Source organism: Dicentrarchus labrax, unplaced genomic scaffold (assembly GCF_905237075.1).
Source record: "Dicentrarchus labrax unplaced genomic scaffold, dlabrax2021, whole genome shotgun sequence".
NCBI classification, from domain to species: Eukaryota; Metazoa; Chordata; class Actinopteri; family Moronidae; genus Dicentrarchus; species Dicentrarchus labrax.
Window position 1 is genome coordinate 10,991,223 of NW_026136719.1, and position 21,237 is coordinate 11,012,459.

A 21,237-nucleotide genomic window follows, 5' to 3' on the forward strand; every position below is an offset into this window, starting at 1 on the left:
AGCCTGGCCTATATTAACTCTCCATGGAGCTCCACCTCACAACCAGAGACACATGGAGTAGGATAACACACTGCTAAAGCTCTGAGAATACATTCACATACCCACACATATACAGGGAGATACTGGACTGTGCTTGAACCGCTCCGCCTATCTGCCTGTAGAACTAGCAGTGCTGGATATACAGTATAAATTCTCCTGGATGGACTATTAACTTTTGTACCATGTTGCTCCAGTCATCTCAGGAGAATTTCAGCCTTGGTAAGTGGCAAGAAGATTTCATTACCTGCAAAGTAAACAAGTATGAAAGGGGACCTGTTAGTGATGTTGAGGATAAGTCTGTTTCTGCCTAGAATTTAGGCAAAATAATTAAACAAGGAAAACAAGTGAAACATAAACAACAGGTGATACGTTTTCCTTTTATAGTGAGTTAAAGGATTGTAAAGCAGGAATGGGGCTGAGACACACTCAGATTCTTTGTATAGGTCAAAGTGTCTGTGTGCTTGTGTGTAAGAGTCATACCACTTTCACCAGCAGATGAACATAGGTACACAGTGTGTGCACATTCGTCACACAAGGGGATACTCTGTGCTCAACAAACAAGACCCCTGCTGGATTGCAACAGTACAGTGTTTGTTTTGTAGCATGGAACATTACAGTAATACAGTCACTAGTTGTGATAGATAACTGTGTAATCTCAATTAAATTACAAAGTAAAATGTGTTGGGTTAAAATTAAAACTATTTGTCTCATAATGCAAGGGAGGCCTTCAGCAGAGGCTGTAATGACACTGGTAGAGACATGTTGTAAGACACAAATAACAAAGAGGAAGATTTTTTTTCTCCAAAACGTTTAAAATGTGACAGAATTATTTAATTACTCAGACAGATAGGGAGAGATACAGTATGCAGCTTTACTTTCTGACCTCCATTCATTCATGTAGGCTACAGCGGAGGGCAAAGAGTATACTGGGGCAAGCAGGTGCCAATTCCTTATCTACAAATCTGATTTTTAATTATTAATGTAGAAGAAATCAGTGAGTCTTGTGAAAGCGACCCAGAGGCCAGTCTCTCTCTCTGCTGGCAGTGCATCCCTCAACAGGAGGACATGGGTTCAAAATGTCTCATCAGAAAACTGAATCTGTACTGAAGTGCCCCAGAGCAAAGACAATTAAACTGCACTATACCCTGACCTCTGACCTTCGAGTAGAGGAGGGGAATCAAAACATTGATCAATAAAGTAGCATTTTTAGCATTATTTACTAAATGTAAATGTAAACTTACAATGAATGAATTAATGAAAATAGAAACACTTCTTTAAGTAGTTTCTTTCATTCCCTTCATTCTTCATTATTATAATTATTGAGTATTAATAGCCTACAATATACTACAGTATATCACAGCAAAAATGACATAAAGCCTCTAAACTGCATTATAGACATCTCTCTTTTCTCTATAGCTTTAAAATGTAATACTATGAAATATTATAATTGTACATTAGGCTATTACATAACTTAATTCTGATGGATGGGATAAAAATATCTTCTTCAATATCAACTTAAAAATAAGACTATAGCAGATCTTTCCTTAACATTCCTCTCTCCTTCTCCGACTAATAACCGAGACAGTAGCTCTCCAAGTCTGTCGCATCCCGTCCAGTCCGCATGCAGGTCCTGCTCTCCATCGCAGAGCCCATCCCGGCCTGTGAGAGGCATCTGCATTCTCGGGCACATGGGTTCTCACATGGTCTGCCTGCAGATGCTGATGTAGACTGCTGCGGCTGTGATGCTGCTGCCTGCCCGCCCATCCATCCCTTCATTCATTCACAGCGTCCACGCAGACAGAGAGGACCATACGAGCCGCAGTCTGAATGAGGGGATCGAAACACAGGAAACATTGAGCATCTTTAACCTCTTGACTTTGTTTTTCCCGGGATGTTTAAGCCTCATGGAGATGAGCTCTGAGTGCGGACGCGCTATAAGAGAAAACACCCTGAGCATCTCGATGCCAGATGGACTTTCTAAATCCGCAAACAGCCGCAGTGAGTGAACTGTCCGAGCGATGTTTCTCACTGACGCGACTAATGCCATTCTGCGTGCCATAATCTGAAAACAACCTTAATTCCCATCAAAGACAAAAACAAATAGGGAAAACAAATCGTAGACCAATGCGGAAAACAATAGCCTGCTTTCAAAGAGAAAAACAAATTAATAACTAGTCTACTGTAGGCTGTATGTAGGGGAAATAACGCATGGATGGAAACACTGAAGAGAGACCAGACTATAGCCTGTGAAGAGGCTGGAGACCATTGGCAGGCCTAGATAGGCCCAAATTGTCTGTTGGCTTGACTCAATTTTGGAAGAATATGAAATACTACTGCACAGCAAATAGAAAGAAGAAAACATAACCACTGACATGTCTTGCTAATTCAGGTAAGATAAGCACCTGTCATGGCGCCTGCGTGGTCTGCAGCATTTTGTGAAGCCTAACCACCAGTTTTTGGGTTGTTGTTTTTTTCCATTTCCTTGCATCGGAAATAAAATAGGATACACAATGTTCTTTTCCCCCCATCCTTTATCATAGATCATTGTGTTTATATTTTAGGAGGCAGCTAAATACAACCAGTGACAGAAGAGGAAAAAAAGTCAAAATCTTTTTATAATGTTTGTTTCTGCTGTAGGTGCCAATTATAAACAGGCTTAACTATTGTAACCGTGGCTGAACTTTGTTTTAAAGGTGCTATGTGGCTACACATAAAGATTTATAGCATTGTTGTGTACTGCAAGCATTACTGCCTTTTGTACTATGCTGTTATCATTTTCATCCATAAACCTGTAAATATTAAGCTGGATTTTTGAATCTACCGCTGTCACGTGATTTCCAACTTTGAACACATGTTTTGAATGACTCCTGCTGCTTTCACGTACTGCTGGAAACTCCAAGATGTATAAAGACCAACTTACAGTTAAGATATTATAACCTGTAATATCTGATATGCTTAAGTATGTAAGTTACAAGTTAGTACCAAAAAGTAGTTTCTTTTCTGGTATTTGTTTTATTTATTGGTAAATTTTTTCTTTACATAGCACAAGGATCCAATCCATGCAATAAATATAGCCTACCGAATATTTGTATTACATTTTTATTAGCCTACATTATTAAGAATATTTAACAAAAAGAGAGGGGATTTAATGTTTCTGGGATCATAAAAAAAACGTACATAAAAAGATAATGTCCAAATAACATAGCAGTAAAAATGCTGGTTAATGAACCCAGTGAACCTGAGAGTGATTATTTGTAGCTGTAACTTGTCATTTATAGTTAAAATCATAATAGCGAGTTAATAATAAATAAATACACAAATAACGAGCTAACAACAACAACAACAACAATAATAATAATACTAGTCTCTGGATGTTGGGATATTTCCGACAGTCAGTAAAGGCAGCGTCGTGACGTCAGCGTTGCCTTTCATAGCTGTGCCCAGCACTAAATGGCGATTGCAACAGAGCCGCAGAAAGCAGCAGCGGAGCGCAGTCAAACCTCGTCTAGGGTTTGATTAGAGCTATAACGAACCTAATGCAACGAACAAGGCCTGTGAGTAACCCCGTATGCCTCTACGGTTGTCAGCGTTACCATCAAATGTCATTTTCACTGTGGATTTGCGGTCGTTTTTGGGGGGCTTGCTGTAGCCGTTTAACCGACGTCGGCTTTGTGCTCCTCTAGCGCAGCGGGGGGAAGCTGTACCACGTAGTCAAGAAGCCTCCGCCAACAACGGCTCCTTTGTTCGCGCTATCGGCGGGTTTCACTCCAACCTTGTGTTTTATATTTCCCAAAACAGGCAGTGTGTTTTTTAGGATCTTCTGTCTAATAGTGTGGTTTAATGTGTTGCCTGCGTGTGGTGATGTGTTTTTATTAAAACCAAGTCGATGGAGGTCTGTCAGTAGGTTGTCAGGCTGCCGTTGTGCTTCCATTCGTGGCTTTTTTTTTTTCCTCTTCCACCAGACACTCGCTGAAGGCCGTAAAAAAGGCGGTATGAACACACAAATATACGGATTAAAGGCTGTTTTTTAAAGCTCAAATGTGTGGTATTAAACATACTCGCAAATGGTAATCTTAGCGTAGCATATATGGGGTTGAATCACAATTTTATCGATACCCAGAAACCGGACTAGCAAGCGCTTAAACCGGGCGGGGGAGGGTTAGTTTCCATTGACACCACGTTTCAGCAGAAGCCGGTGAATGACACGGTTTGTTGTTTTTCTGTTGCTTTGTGAAGTGAAATCCCCCAAAATACCATCATCTAGATAAAAGGTTGGGTGTGACTACGCTTTCGTGGAACAGGTTAAATCATTGCTGTGAACAATGGACTATAAACTCTTATTTAACTGGAACTAATAATGGTTTTTTTTTGTTCTGTTTTCTCTTGTCTTTCAGGTTATATAGTAAAATGGAGGATAGTTTTGATTGCGACTGTGGCGAGCTTGAGCCACCTGATCATTGAGGGTGAAACATTACTTTGAAGACTTAAAAAAAAGGCCAGACTCATTTCAGTTTTACAGATCAGATGACTTGCCAGGAAAATCACATAGACAGATAAAAACTTCTATATATAAAACCAGTAAGAAAAAAAACAAAACAACAACTGTGCATTTAGGCACATTTCATATGAAGCTGCTCAGGACCAGTCATACACTGAATGTATCTGCACTGTAAGGATGCAACTACATGATTTTATAGTTTAACATAGTTTCAGTGATTTTTTTTAATCGGCCCAATTCCAGCCCATTCCACAACAGTCCATAAACACTAGTCTACTAAGGACTGCCAAGTTAAAAAAACAAAAAAAACAAAGATATCCACACATCCAGGATTTGAGGAGGACTTAAAAGTTTACATTTTCTCTCCCTATTCAATATGGAAAGAAAGTTTGACTACACATTAGTGCCCCACATTTGACAGTGACGGCTTGACAGGGGGGGTGCGGGACTGGGTAGTCGTCTGTACAGGGGTCCGTTAGCGCAGCCTCTGAAACAGTGTGGGGGGGGGGAATTGTCAAATAAATTCCTCTGTTGGTGTTAAAGTTGGACTTGAGAAAGGCCAGAGACCAAACGTTAGAGACAGCAGAAGTGTGGTGTGAAAGCCGAAAATAGTCGTCATGGCAGAGAAGTTTGAGTCCCTGATGAACATCCACGGCTTTGACCTGGGCTCTCGCTACATGGACCTGAAGCCTCTGGGCTACGGAGGGAATGGCCTCGTGTTCTCCGCAGTAGACACTGACTGTGACAAGCGTGTAGCTGTGAAGAAAATTATCTTGACAGACCCCCAGAGTGTAAAGCATGCCCTGCGGGAAATCAAAATCATCAGGCGCCTCGACCACGACAACATTGTCAAGGTGGGTTTCATCGTGCTCAAAGCAGCAAAGGGTACTTATCTTATTTCCTGAGGTTGAAAGAAAACAAGATGAGTTTAAGTGCAATTTGTAAAACTGACCCTTATTTTTACGTCACCAGGTGTTTGAAACATTGGGCCCAAATGGTCGCAGGCTAACTGAGGACGTGGTGTCCCTGACAGAGGTCAACTCGGTCTACATTGTGCAGGAGTACATGGAGACGGACCTGTGTCAGCTGCTGGAGAGGGGCCTTCTCTCTGAGGGTCATGCTAGGCTCTTCATGTACCAGCTCCTCAGGGGCCTCAAGTACATCCACTCTGCCAATGTGTTGCACCGTGACCTCAAGCCTGCCAACCTGTTTGTCAACACAGAGGACCTGGTACTGAAGATCGGGGACTTTGGGCTGGCCCGCATCATGGACCCCCACTACTCTCACAAGGTAGGACCAGTCTCCGAGTAGCTTTTCCAGACAGTCTTGTGTTCATGGAAAATTTGGATTTATATGGAGTTTTGTGACGAGTGAATGCTGCATAGACTTCTCAGAAGAGCAATCATAACAATGTTTGCACATTGTCTGCCCAAAGATGAGTGCTTTGTTGCTGTGAAACGTGATGTTTACGTTATTGCCAAGTAATGTGGTGCTCCCAAGGGTTACACAGTTTCACAGCAGGAAGTAAACAAGACAGGATGTGGTTCCTTGAGGTAGTGCCTCAGTTTCCCTTGTCAACCGAAGTGAGCCTGTGGAAAACACAACCCTGAGAACTTTTTTTTCCCCCCAATTTACAAGTGTATACAATTAGAAGTAAAAATGGGCTCGGCTCCAAGTCTAAATATACAAATGAGTGGGTTCACGATAATGTGGCTTAAAGAAGGTGAAAACAATCCGCAGTCCCAGGTGGAAGAAAACAGCAAATATTTGAACGTAGCAGGCGCAGTTCAGCCATGAGCCTTCATCAGCTTCTAATAATAATGTTGAAGGCTTGAGGCTGCAGTAGATCCGTTATGGACATGCTGCATTAAAACATGTAAGTATTTATTTATATGCACGTTTTCCCTCAGTTCCATTTGCAGGAGGTCATTACTCCATTTTCATGCCTTTTGAATTGTAGAATCAAGAAAATTGGATGGCAGAGAAAGCTGTTTTCTTCCTGTTACAGGATTTTCTGTTTCTCATCCGATGCCAGCATAATGTAAAATTGGGCATTAAAAGCCAGATGTTGACGCGCCAAATGTTGAATGTACACATTTTAATGCTCTCTATAAACTTGTATTTTGTTTTGTTAAGCAGTGTAATGGTAGCAATAAAGTAGGTTGCTTTTATCTTTAGTATGAGGAGAGTATGGATCATTCTGTCTAATTGTAGCCAGGTGGAAGGGCTGTATGGCCCTTGTGTGTTTCTATCACCTTATAAAGGGATGAGGACATTCCAGTTAAAGGCCATATGGTGGTGTTACGCTTGGAAATCTAGGTTGGGAGCACCAAGGCAGTCAGATACTTACACGTGTCTCAGATTAGTCGTCGGAGGGTCTAAAGTCGCCTCACGTGATGTGATCCCTCTGGCTGGCATGGCTCATTCATATCCCTTACACAGCCGAGATCCTGTCCCAGCACACACCACTCTGAGACACTGCTTGACACACACACTTGTTTACCAGAACTGCTGATTACCAGCTCACCACTGTTACTATACTTCAGTAGTTCTGTATTCTCATATGAGTCATATCTTAGGTGGAGACAATAGGTCTCTCTGCAATATGAAGAGGAAAGCAATGGCTCATAGTTGACAGGAAGAAGTGAGAGTTTCTCACACAGTTCAGTCACTGTAGCCTCCCACCCAATGTTTCTGCACTCCTCCCTTACAGCAGGGTTTGCCATGTGGGCTTTTTTCCCTCTATATAAGCAGTTTTTTCCTGATGGGAAACATGCAGGCAAGTGGGTATTGAAAAGCTGCTTGACTGGGGTCAGCTCTCTTGTGTTTGGCTATTGTCTGCTGTAGTGCTGCAGCAGACTACTGCTGCTGAGTTTTTGTCAAGGATACAAATGCTGTAGTCATGTCGTCAGATTGACTTTAATAGGCTTTGACTCTGCTCTCCTCTCCAAACAGCGTTGCTGTGTTTGGTCTGTCTGTCTCTGCTATGATAACAATAGTGGTGTGGCGGGGGGGAGGGAGAACACTGATACCTCAACCTGCCTCTTTTTCACAGCACCCATAGTCATCTAATTGAGTGTGCGTCTGGTGTCTCAGACCAAATGAGGCTTGTTTGAAAATGAACCCGTGACCCTCATACAGCACTAGTGAGTGTGGAGGTGTAAAAAAACAGTTGGTTTCAGTGTTGGCCGGACATAAGGGCAGAATCTCACAACCATCGTCTACTTCTAGCAGGCTTGGTGAGTCGGAGCAGCTGGGTGGCTGAGTGCATGTTATTTGAATAACGTCGTGTCTAAATAAAGAAGCGCTCTTTGCCAGTGAACCTCGGTGTCTGGCGTAGTTTCAGTAATGAGTTATCTACAGTCATACATGGTGTAGGCACAAGACATTTGTTTCACCTTTTCTTCCCACATTCCCCCTTTTTTGTTTTGCTTGGGTTATATGAACATAACTCCTCATGATTCAGGCTTTTATTAATCCTGCTTTGCTTTAAGTATGCTTTGTAAAGCTTGCCAAGAGTACCTGTATTTCTCTGCTGCTTTTCCATTGTTTTGAGAAAGCAAGCGGTTTCTGCCTGTGTGAACCTTAAGGCCGACCCTCGTGGTGGCCCAGGATCAAGAATGGCAAGAATTCACATGCACTCATCCAACTTCTCCAACCCAGATTCCCCCCCCTCTTCCGAGCCAGCTCTTTGTCTTGTTGTGGGAGCTTTGCTCAGGGCCTTATGTGAAGCTGATCTAAAGTCTATGTTAATTTCCAGTTGTAGCCCGCCCCCTTTTTTAACAAGACAAAGAAGAAATACTGTGGCTATAACCCACCCATTTAGGTTTAGCAATGTCTGTGCATAAGCAAGCTGTTTTGGTATTAAATTAGGCTGGCCTAGGCTGTAAACTACTCCCAGGATAGTGTAACACATTTAATGTGTGCCTTAGCTAAGTGATATCACATCCACTCAGTGTGGCAACACGTGTTCTTTCGAGGTGAAATCCTGTCTAGTGTTCACACCATTTTGAAATGAAAACTACAAATGTCAGAAAAACTTGTGTGGGATATGCAGATAATATATTGATATAGAAAATTGTCTATTTGCAATAATGTAATCAGTGTAGTTACACTGATGTAAACCTGGGAAACTCTTGAGTATATGATCTTATCCTGTCGCTCAGCTTAAAATTCTGTAATTTGTGATGTTGTAGAGATGATAACCTCAGGAATGTTATAAAATAGGGGAGGGAAGAGTTCATAGAGGTCCTTTCTCCACACACAACTCCAAACCACAACTGCAAGAACACACACATTTGACCTAATTACTCAGCCAGCAAGAGGCTTGTCTGGAACCAGACTTCATGGGATGAAAATGCTCGGGAGTTGACGACTTAATGAATTTCAAAGAGGTGGTTTCACCTCTTTTTCCCATGTATAAAAAAAGATCCTGCAGTGTCTTGTAACTAAAAAAAGTACTAAAAGTAGTAGGGATTATGGTCACCAGCCATAGACCAGATTGAAATAAATTGTTTGTTTATTAATTAGGTCCATATGTCTAATGGGTTGTGAAACTGCAATAAAGCTCCACTTATCTCACTATTTACAGTCCCATGGTTTGCCAGTAAAATTATTTGTGTGTGTGTGTGTGAGTGGGTGGGTTGAGACTAAAGACCATTCAGTGCCTGCAAGGAAATCTATCGTAGTTTTTTAAGTCACCATCTTTTGTCAAGCAGCACAAACCACCTTTACTGACATCTGGATCAACCTGCTAAAGGTTGCTGTGACAGCCAGACACACTGAGGGAGCCTGTTATGAGTCATTAAATGTCAGCCAGGTCAGATATAGATCAGCTGGTTAAGTTATTCACCAACTGTTGCCAGAATCATTGAGGTGGCTGAGGCTTTAATGCCTGTGTCTGTCTTTGTGCTGAGTGACTCACTTACAGATCAGTAAAAGTAAAATGCAAGCTGGAACATTCACCTGATGCACTTTATGCCTTCAGCTGGTAGGCAAACTCTAATCTGCTGCTTTAAGTTCAGAGTCCATCGTACACAGAATTGTCCTTACGCAATGACCCGACACTCTTTCAAGCTAACCTAATCTACATCTCTGTTGCAATGCTTGTTGCATTCGTTTCTCCACTGTAGCCCCATTCACATAGTTCAGACAACTTACTGGCTGTGTTTCAGGGTGTAGGACAAGTTTCAGTCAGTCGGATATGACCTACTGGTATGTGTTAGTACCTTGCAATTCCCCTCAACCTCTTCACAAGCTTCCTGGTGAAAGCCACTGCACAAATGATCTGGTTACCTAAAGGAAGGATCTGCAGTCTACATGGTGTCATTTATAGGCCCACCAAAACCATGGTGTGCGGTGATACACTGCATGATAGAGTGACATCAAGTATATGTGGCTAACTTAGGGCAGAAACGGGAGCCTAGCTCAGTTGTGAGCCGACCATTTTGGTCTCACCACAAACTACCACTGCATGTGGAGGGGGCGGGGGGAAAGAGCAGTGACGGTGTTGTTTTACCACCTTCCCTCCCCCGATGTGTGTGTGTGTGTGTGTGTCAGGTCCCTTTGTGTTCAGTGTCCTGTTCCTGTGAGTAGTCAGGTTCTGTGTGAGAGTGGAGTGCAGATTGGTGTTACTGGTGTGTCACTAGTGAGTAGAGTGTGTGGCAGTGGGGGGATTATCCTGCTCTCTCAGACTGCTGACAGGGCCCGCACGTGTCTGAATCACCCCCCCTCACCACCCCCCTTTATCAGTCGTTTGACTCTGGTTTCTTTGTGCTGGTCACGTACACAACCCAGCACAGAGACAGTCTGCCCGTCAAGGAGACAGCACAGGGGTTATGAGCTTTAGCACGGACCAGCAGGCATGGTTTGCTCTGGGACTCGCGTAAACAGCAGTGTTGTATGGCAAACGTTTAAGCACATGAAGTAATACTAATCACATTGATCTAATACTGAGGGAAGCCGCAGAGCGTCTTAACTGTGAATGAAATAAACATGAGGACACAACAGTTCATGAACAAGAGTAGTCTTGGAAAAAAATGTCAGCCACACTGACCCACTAAATATCTTGTCTCCTAACACAGGGCCATCTCTCTGAAGGCCTAGTCACCAAGTGGTACAGATCTCCTCGCCTGCTGCTCTCTCCAAACAACTACACCAAAGCCATCGACATGTGGGCCGCTGGCTGCATCTTTGCTGAGATGCTCACAGGGAAAACCCTCTTTGCTGGTAAGAGTCGGCTCAGTTTCGTGTGTGACTCACTGTAACCTCTTATATGCAAACACACTGGCAAGTAGTTGAAGCATGTCAGGTGACTCTGATGAGGTAAATATGGAGCATAGGTCTGACGAAATATATGCTAGTCAATATCCAGTTTTTCAGAACAAACAGGAGATAGGCCCAAAAGTCAGTTTGCATTTACTATTCTTATTGCTGTCCTTTGCATATCCAGCTGGAGCTGGGAGAGACTGACTGTTCTTGTTTGTCAAAACTGCCTTGAGCTGAACACAAGGCAAATAACATCTCTGTCCTCATGATCTGCTACGCTCAACCTTGTTCAAAACAAGCTCACTCAGTCATGCAGATGTTGAATGTTGCATAACTCTTCGAAGGAAGCGCCTGATGTTTGTCTGCCTGGTGTTTCAGGAGCCCATGAACTGGAGCAGATGCAGCTGATCCTGGAGTCCATCCCTGTACTGCGAGAGGAAGACCGACAGGAGCTCCACAGCGTCATCCCTGTCTTCATCCGCAACGACATGTCCAAGCCTCATACACCACTGGCCAAGCTGCTGCCTGACGTCAGTCCCCAGGGTGAGTACCACTTAGTTATTCATTCAGAAGTACTCTCAGGCTCAGGAAGTGCGTCCCGGAACACAGACCAAAGATAGGGTTCAGGGTCATATATCTCATATGTCACATGGCATGTTTCCTCTTTTGATAATTGTTCTCCCTCTCTGCAGCCCTGGATTTCCTAGAAAAGATCCTGACCTTTAACCCCATGGATCGTCTGACTGCAGAAGAGGCCCTGGCCCACCCCTATATGGCTGACTACTCCTTCCCCCTAGATGAGCCTGTCTCTCTGCACCCCTTCCACATTGAGGACGAAGTAGATGATATCCTGCTCATGGACCAGAGCCACAGCCACACCTGGGACAGGTATGCTCGCTCACTCATTCCCTCTCAAATATCTCCTCTCTGTGATGAGGCTTGCAGGTACGGTTACATCTTGACAGTTTCCTTGCGTGAGATTAGTTTCAGTGGAGAATTGTCTCCAATAATTAAGCGATAATACTATTGATGTACGTGTGACCTGACCTCACCTCACAGCTCCGTTTTTCTGGATTAGTTCAATGGTGTGTTTTCTTTGTCAGATCCTGTGCTGCAGCTTCTTTTGAGACATTTTGTGCTTCTGCGTCTTCGTACTTAAGTCTCTCTCTTTTGTACTCTATCAGGTATCATGAGAGCCAGCTCTCAGAGGCTGACTGGCACTTGCACAGCACCCATGACCCAGACGAAGTTCAGGTTGACCCAAGGGCACTCTCTGATGTAACTGATGAGGAGGAGGTCCAGGTGTGTTTGAATTTTGACAAACATATGCATACTCTTGTTAAAACAATTAGTCTCTCCTCTATTTCTGTTTCATTAATGTTACAAGGGTTGTGTGACAAAGTGCTTCCTAAATGGAACGATGCATAGGATAAATATTTTATTGCTCTAAAAAGAAAACAACAAAAATAGTTTTGTTAAATGTATAGGGTTAACATTTAATTTACTTTTTGATAAGATAACAAAGGCTAAATGGTGTCTGTTTTCTGTTTCCAGGTGGATCCTCGTAAATATGCTGATGGAGATCGGGAGAAGTTCCTGGATGAGCCGTCCTTCGACTACTCCACTTTGTTCCCGCCAGAGCGATCCTGGCAGGACGACGACGACCACCACGAGAACAAATACTGTGACTTACAGTGTAGCCACACCTGTAACTACAAGGCCGTGTCGCCCTCCTACCTGGACAATCTCATTTGGAGGGACAGTGAAGTCAACCACTACTACGAACCCAAGCTCATCATCGACCTCTCCAACTGGAAGGAGCAGCAGAGCAAGGAGAAGGCCGACCGCAAGGCCAAGAGCAAGTGTGAGAAGAATGGGCTGGTGAAGGCACAGATCGCTCTTAAGGAGGCAGAAAAGACCCAGAGTCCGGTGGAGAAGGACCGAGAGCAGGAGAAACACCAGACCGAGAAGCCGCAAAGCCAGCAGAACCAAGGCTTTGACTTTGACTCCTTCATCGCCAGTACCATTAAACTGAGCCTGCAGCCAGAACCCTGCCAGGAGGTGGCCCTGCTCAACGAGGTAGGCCTCCTCAATGAGCTCAACTCTTCCGTCTCTCAGCTTGAGGCTCCCCGCTCAGGCTCCATGTCCAAGTCCATAAGTCAGGAGAAGGAGGAGAAGTGCCTGGTAAACCTCGCCCAGTTAGGCGGAGGTGGGTTGGCAGTCGTCAGCGGGGACGGCGCCTGGCCCACTCAGCCCTGGGAGAGCTTCGGCTCTGGTGAGAGAGTCGAGGAGAACGGCTGTTTGATAGATGAAGCATGCTGGGACATTCGCAAAGAGGACCACCTCCAGAAGGAGAGCACTTACACCAGCTACCTGGACCGCCTGTTTAGCCGGAAGGACGAGGGGGTTGGAGAGACTGTGGCCGGCTTGGAGACGGAGCCCTCGGAGGTGAGAGAGCTAGACGAGAGCTTCCTCGGCAGGAACACAGAGATTGTGCTCAATGTGCAGCTGGACTCTCTGGCCCTTCCTGGTTTTGACAGCACGGATGACTTGCCTCTAAAATCCATCCAGGCGTCCCTCACCCCCTGCGCTGTCAAATGCTCCCCACAAATTGCCCACAAAACATACAGCAGCATCTTCAAGCATCTTAATTAAAGAAATATATATATCCTCCCTCACAGTGCAGAATCTAGGCAGTTTTGTTTTTATGTTTTTTTTTAATAATATGGTATATTACTGTACTTGAATCATTTCATACCTTTTTTTATTATGGTTACTTTTAATTATTATAATTTTTTTTTTTTTTTTTTAAGAGTTGAGAGGGGTGATTTATTATATTTAAAGAGTTTTGGTCATCACTCTGAGCCTTGATCACCAGGCCTTCATGGGTTAATGTCTGCGCCGTCATTGCTATACTGGCATGTCACTCGCACACTTAAGTACTGTAGACGAAACCGAAAGCAGGAGAGAATTAAAGAAAGACTGATGGTAGGAGAGGAGTTCTGATTTAGGAAATGAGGGTTTGGCTGTTTGGGTGTGACATAAGGAAGGATGGTAGACGCTAACATTGCTGTAGGCATTTAAAGTGCTTTCAAAACCCCCTTTCCTGGGATGGGATACAACAGAAAAAAAAGGGGATGGGATGTCCTTTTTTTTATTATTTGTTTATGACTTTATGACTTTTTCCCTCTGAAGAAAGCTTCCTTAATAACCCTTTCATACTGTAAATCTGACACATGATGCCAGCAGCAACCATTATCGTAGGCGTTATTGTAAATGTGTTATCTACCTCAAGGTAACAGCCGCGAGAGACACTCGAAGCCGCACTAGTGCTTTACACACATGACCATCCTCATACCATGAAATGAAGTGGTCGTGAAATCTGTCTCACTTTAGCATTTAACATAGTGAGGTGTTTCAGTAATCATTATTTATTTCTAGCAGATGTGCGATATTTATTTTATCAAAATGTGTTATTTCAATGTGATTATTGAAGATTGAGGAGTTGGACAGACTTCCATTTTCATTTCGGCACTATATGGGTGTGTAAGTGTTCCTTTGTTTAATGGTAGGATGCACATTCATCTGTTGTGTTTTAAAAGAAGTTCAGGCTTTCCATTTTCCACCAATATTGTCCAAATGGATATCATTCTTTTTGTTCATATATTTTTTTTATTTATAGGTGCATTCTGTCTTTAGTGGAAAAACTGCTTTATGGTTTAAAGAAGCGCCTAAAAGTCTTAATTTTTTTATCTAAATGTAATGTAAAAAATTGCGTGCATGGAGGCAAGAGAAAGGTACATTCACAGTAAAGTTAATGGTGAGTATAATGTACGTCAGTTTTAATTGTACGTTTTTTGTTAAATTTCTATGTACTTTTTCCAGGCAAGCATGATGAATTAGGTTAAGGTGTAGCATGTAGAACACTTATGGAATTATTATTCTTATTTTTTTTTGTAATCATTGGTTCCCCTGTTCTACAAAATATCTCAAAATAAAATTACTGGCAAAGAGTTTATCCTGTGTCTGTCCTTTTTTTTTGTTTGTTTTTGAGGTCAGACAGTCATCCCTGACTTTGTAAACTAAGTTAAATGGTGTTTTTGGAACTTGAATTTTGTATGACCTCACAGCCACGCGATCCTTGTTGGAGAAGAAGTGCTGACTACGATGCTGCCACTTCTAGACTCCACTTTTAATGTTTAAGTAGGCAGACTAAATTACACTGAGTACTGGAGATACAAGCTTTGAATCATCAGCTAAATGTAGCTCTGACTCTGCCAACCATATATCAGAGCTGTTGAATTGGTACACAGATTCCCACCTGCTTTTTAGGTATAAACCCTGCAGAGAAACGGGCAGGATTACATACAAATGTGCTCGTCTTAATTTTTTTGGCAGCAGCATTTAGCCTGTTCTGCAATAGTGACGCATTTCCCTCTTAGCGAAACGGGTGTAGAAACATTTCACATCCCACCACAGGGCTGCTTTACTGTATGTATTTCCAAACTTCTCCAAAACTTGAATAACATGAGAACTCGACAAGGTGATGACTTTAGATTATGAGGAAATCACAACGTCCTGCAGGTTGTGGTGACAACTGACAATCAGACAGGATGGGTGGAGGGTAGAAATCATATTTACACCCGAAGAAAGGGCTTTTTTGCATTTTGGTTTCTAATTTACTCAACAGCATTTAGTTTCTAAGTTTCCCATGTACATTGGTACATGACATAGTCTGCATCTTACTAGTTACAGCACTGGCTCAAAAAGGTTCAAAACATGCTTTTTTTGGCTGACAGTAAAAGTAATTCCAAACTCTGAAAATACTGTTACAAGTAAAACATGTTGCATTTAAGTGTTATTTTGATAATAGTTACTATATTATTTAATGATTATTGATGCATCAACATGTAAGCCGCATCAGTGTTGCAGCTGGTTGAGGTGGGACCCATTTTAACTATAGTAGTGGGTATTTTAATCAATGAATGCATCATATTTTATTTTGTATGTGAAATATTATATAAAATGTCATAAAATAGAAAAAACTCAAGCACCTGAAAAAATATACTATGTGCAGACTTATCAGACCAGATCAGAGACTTTAAACAACAACTCTAACCTTACAGGAAGGGAAATGTTGTGCTTCAATGGTTGGTGCTGGTTGTCTCACTATAATCAGCTACAGCTGGGCTTGGGTTTTTCACTGCTGCTACTTCCTGCTGGGAAAAATTGGGCCAGCAATGTGTTGTTATTCTGCTCTCTTGGTAACAATACAATCCTCAGCCACAGTGATTAAACCCTGCTGGAATACTCAGATGAAAGCTAAGGTACCTGATCTGTGCCAAGTGATGAAATAAGAGATGTGCCTAATGACTAAATGTAGGTCAAAATCTAAATGGCATGTGTTATTTTCACTGTTTTCACTCCCACCACCTCACGTCAGTCATATCTTTTTTGCACCTTCCTCTTTCTCTCAGGCTTTCTGTTCTCGCTTCTACAGAAAGATGTCGATGTTCTGATTTAATTGTCTGCATCCCTGCTCGGATTTGCACCACAAAGTCTTCCTCATTACCACCACCATGAGACCATCTCCTCCAACCTCCCTCTCAGCTGTGACTTCACCCGCACATACTTCTGGAATCTACAACTAAGTGTTGTGTATTTCTTCTCAGTCTTGCACCTACATACCTCACTTTCTCATGTCCCCTTTCTCCCTTCTCATGACTGCCACTCATCGCTCACCCTCTCAGGTCTCCCCTAGATCCCGGGCCTGTCAGGTGTTGTCAGGTTAAAAATAAAATCCAGGAACACCAGGATAAGCAGCTCAGCTCACCACCCATCAGCTGACAGTAGCCTAACTCACAAAGGTCATGAACGCTACTCTCTCTCCTGGAAAGCCAATTAAAACTCAATGTTGGAGATTTTAGCAAAGACTAGGAACTGCTTAAGCTTCTACAGAACTTCCTCCACTGGAAAGTACTGAAATAGCTTGTATAGATGTGATGACCTGCTTGGCAGAGGTCTTGCAGTGCAGAGGAGTATATGTGGAGACAAAATACAAGCCTCCAATAGTTATCTGCTAAAACTTGAGGCTGCTCATTATGGCTCCTCAGTGTCAGAATGTGTGTCCATATTCAGACCAGAGTTGTGCACAGTACTGGATGCTAAAGTTAGAACACAAAGTGCCCTTATAAATAGTGCAGCTCTCAGGGACCTGCACTTTGAATGCTTTAATGTCTGCCAAAGTTACAAAGTGTCCTGACCCCAGATCAGTGTATCATTTTATCTGACTTCTAAGCAACGCATGGTTTTGATGTCAGATTTAAAAATTCTGCATTCTTTAGAGAGATTCCTTGCAGGAGTGCGAATACAACAGGCTGCCGTTATCAACCACCAATCTCAGAAAATGCACTAACTTTGTGCTCACCTTGAGAGTAAAAATGTCTCTGCAAGTGAAAACCTAAAGCAGCTGTAATCAATATTTTAATTATAAAATGTATAAAGTTAAAATGCTCGCTCATAGTGATCAAGCTACAGAGAATTATCATGTGAATCTGCAGCTCCCCTCAGCTTTGAGGAACTCATTGTGTAGCTGTTTGGCCTGCTCAGCACCAAACCACAAGACACAATTAGAGACTATCTGGTGAACATAGTGTAGCATTTAGCAGCTAAAGAGTCAAATATTTCCCTCAGGAGTTGTTGAAGACTAACGAAAAGAGCTAAAAGAGAGTAAACATTAGTCTTGCATTCACCAGTAAAACACAAATGAATGATCATGTATCTCCATAACTGCTGGATGTGGAAATCAGCAACTGTTAAAAGTCCCCCTCCAGTCAAAAATATGTTGTTCTTCTTGTTCCTACAGTTGGATGTTTGAGCTTCAGAATGATGTATGTGCAGTTACAGTTTGACACTAGAAGAATGTGTGAGGGGGGGGCAAGGAAACTCTGTTTACAAAAAAGGGCATTTTGTACTAAAAACACTGTTAGTTTGGAAGATATCCGCCTTATTGGGTGGATTCAGGCTGCTGAATTTAGCTTCAGTCCAACATTAGAAGGAATTTTTGCACCAAACCAGGACTGTAGAATTGTTCCCCATCTCTTATGTTGAAATCAAAGTAGGGTGAAATCTTTTCACAGCCATTATGGACAGGAGGAATGATTACAACAACCAATCTTTCAATGAACATATGGGCATGTATTGTTTTAAGACTTGAATAAAATGTAAACCTATTATTTAAGCCACAGAACTTGAAAACTCCACTGTGACTGCAGAACATCATTTTCCAACCAAGGTTTTACAGAGAAGCTCACATGTTGTATGTAACTTTGAAAAAGAGTGATTAGTTTGAGAAAAATGCATTAGTCCTCTGTTAGGCCAAGTACTCTGGAGCTGATTTGATAAACCACGGTGGCTAACAGGGTAATGTGTGCCCTCGTTGAAAGAGAATCATTCTAAAAGCTTATTAATATTCACAATGTCCTCATTACACATTGTTCCCCCTGCTTGCAGAGTAGCAACAGCTGTTCCTGGTAAAGCGGTTTAGCTGAAGAGTTTCCATAAAACATTTCTTCTTTTTTGTGCAAACAAATGGAAGCCCAGAAATATGTTTTTTTTTCCTTCTGCAATCAATATATTATATTGTACATAGAAGTTGTTATGTTGACAATTTAATATGAATGGATTTACTTTTCTTCCGCACAGAATGCACAAAGCAACCTTAAAATTATTAGAAATAAACTTGTATTTTCCACTTTTGGAATGAAAACACACGATTTTCCTCAGCAGGAATCATCTGATGTGTGTTGGACAAAAGGTTTAGCAAATGGAAGTACTCCAGATTTATGTCAACTGACCACATCCATGATCAATCAAGCCTGGGGAAACTGATCTTTCAAAATTCAGTCATATGACAACTTTGAAACCTTTTGTTGAGTGTATTTTTGCTGCAGAAAGTGTGCTTCCTCTTCTGTTTGCTAAAATTTTCAATCTGAACATTATGTTACATAAAGTTTTGCACTGGTGTTGAATATCTTTTATCTTATATAAATATTTATTAGAATGTTATTTATAAGTTGTATAATCAAGTTTGTATTTAATACTGACTTTGTGGCATATTTTGTGTGATCTGTTTTATGTTGTTTGCCTGTAACTTGTGGTTATTATTACTTTCTCCACAACATAATGTTTTGTATTATTGTTTGTAATGTATGTACCCATTATCCCTAGAATGCAGTATTGCTACTGAGTGAATTACTCTGGTGAAATTAAGTGAAATTAATTGTTCCCACAGCATTGTCTTTGGGTGCTTCATTACAGATGAATAAACATATCTGGGACCACTGTATCTTACTCACATAGTTGTGAGGAAATGGTGTCAGGTCTGCAGGTGTTTGTCTGAGTCAGCCTGAAAAAAAAAGAAAAAAAGAAAGATAGACTTATCAGCTGTCCTCATTTTCCACATTGTGGCCAGTTTTCAAAGCACTGCTAACAAGAAAGCCTGCATACATTCCCACCACAATAACAATTCCTTGCATTTTCCAAAACAAAGTTGACCTTTTTCAGGCTTTTCAACTCCGACATTTCAGTTTCAGATAAAGATACAGAAACAGATGTATATCTAGATATCAAACTATTCTACAGCCAATGCTGTGCAGTACTGTGTATTTTCTGGCAGAGACGGTAGTATTTTTCCACAGACCTTCCGGGAGACACCACAGCTAAAATTAGAGATGCAGTTTCACACGTCTTCTGTTCACGGTAGTGTATTTTATTCATTTTCATTTGCACCCGCTAATGAATTAGAGGACAGTCTGGTACCAGAACACAGCAGCAAAGAGGTGAAGACATTTTGTTCCTCATAAAGAACAAGAGTGTGTTTTTTTTTTTTGTCTGTTTGTGTGTATTACTAAACTAACCAGACTGCAGGGAAATGAACAGCATCAGCACTTATGGGTGTACTGCAAGATTCAGTGACTCTGTGTTCTAGCTGATTCTTCAAAATGAAATTTGACATTACAGAGAACACAAATAACTATTTGTGTGCCTACTGTATATAATGACTGGTTGGAGGAAGAAGTTAGTATGTGGCCAAGGTAAGACTGAGCGAGACAAGTTGTCATTATAAGAAGTCCCTGCAGAGGTGTGTTATTAGTCCGACTAACTCATATGACCTTTCACAGGTTATTAACAGAGGATATGAGTGAGCATCAGCAATGATGTTTCACCTGCACTGACATCTTATTATTTACACCTTTTCCGATTTTTCCTCAGGGGAACAAAGAACAATTTTTAGGTACTCGTACCTTTCTGTACCTTCCATTTGATGCTATATTCACACTTAGATTTCAGAGGAGACATATTGTGCTTTTTACTCTACTACATTTAACTACATTTTACTTAAAGACTTTTTGTACATGCAATCTGTAAAATATGATGCATTGTTGTAAATTACACGGGTTAACTATATAAAAATAAGGAACAAAAAAGGTTTGACAGAGACAAGCTACAAAAAATTATACATTACCAATATCTTAATGTGTTTCACATTAAAATACATGTACAAACAACGTCACTTACCCTCAGTTACTTTACTTATACTTACAGATATTATTACTTCTACTTTAGTAAACGAACAGAGAACATCTTCCATCACAGTTTTTCTTAAATTAATTTATTTCAAGGATCAGTGTGTAGGATTTAGTAGCATCTAGCAGTGTGTAACAGTGTGAAATACCCTATCTAGAGCCTGTGCCCTGTTTGTCCATTCTGAGCTACTGTAGGACATGGTGGTTGAAGATGGTGGCCCCGCTCCCTCTGTACACGAAAATAGCTCATTCTAAGGTAACAAAAACACAATGACTCTTATTTTCATGTGATTATACACCAATAAAAACATACCCATGAATATTATATTCCATTTCTGCTGATAGATCCTCCTAAATGTTACACATTTGACACACAGATAGACTGATATTAAAGGATAGGTTCACAAGTTTCAAGTGTGCTTTAAAACAATAGCCAAGTGCAAGTAAGTTAAAAAAAAAGAGAGTTGTGAGTCGGTCAAATCAATTGAGTATCATCCAAAGCTAGTCATTTTAATTAGAAATGTCTTCTGTGTTTTCACTGTATTCTGGACTGTTACTTCTCTCGTCATATACATGTACTGTAAGATATGGATAAAGGATGTAAGATGTCAGATAAGATATATATGTAAGATTTCTTAAACTGAGATGAAATCAACATTAAACTGTTACGAAATCTGCATTTGGCGAATGGAATAGAACAAGATCTTGCGAACAGTTGTCTGACAACAGCAAAGAAAGTTTTCTACTGTTAATGCATCCACTGAAGAAGTCAATCAGACAGCAGTTGTTTGTCTTTGTGCATCTGTTTTCCAAAAAAAGATGCAATTTGAGGCTTGTGTTGTCTGA

At 41.5% G+C, this 21,237-nt stretch overlaps 1 protein-coding gene across 2 annotated transcripts; it reads left to right on the plus strand.

Moving 5' to 3' along the window:
- The first annotated feature begins 57 nt into the window (after nucleotides 1–57).
- mapk6 (mitogen-activated protein kinase 6) lies at nucleotides 58–14,820 on the plus strand. Of its 2 annotated transcripts, none has more exons than XM_051379014.1 (8): nucleotides 58–258; nucleotides 4,434–5,391; nucleotides 5,510–5,827; nucleotides 10,621–10,765; nucleotides 11,183–11,347; nucleotides 11,497–11,692; nucleotides 11,989–12,106; nucleotides 12,359–14,820. In XM_051379014.1, exons 2-8 carry the CDS (start codon nucleotides 5,155–5,157, stop codon nucleotides 13,457–13,459), a joined length of 2,280 nt encoding a protein of 759 aa, XP_051234974.1. In that variant the 5' UTR covers nucleotides 58–258; nucleotides 4,434–5,154; the 3' UTR covers nucleotides 13,460–14,820. The 2 variants fall into 2 exon arrangements, with proteins under 2 accessions (XP_051234974.1, XP_051234973.1); XM_051379013.1 differs by lacking the exon at nucleotides 58–258 and adding an exon at nucleotides 3,435–3,593.
- The last annotated feature ends 6,417 nt before the right edge of the window (nucleotides 14,821–21,237 follow it).

Coding starts and splice junctions, on each gene's coding strand:
- mapk6 (XM_051379014.1), top strand. CDS start 5,155: ATGGCAGAGAAGTTTGAGTCCCTGATGAACATCCACGGCTTTGACCTG. Junction 11,348..11,496: donor GCCTGACGTCAGTCCCCAGG/GTGAGTACCACT, acceptor CCCTCTCTGCAG/CCCTGGATTTCCTAGAAAAG. Junction 12,107..12,358: donor CTGATGAGGAGGAGGTCCAG/GTGTGTTTGAAT, acceptor TTCTGTTTCCAG/GTGGATCCTCGTAAATATGC.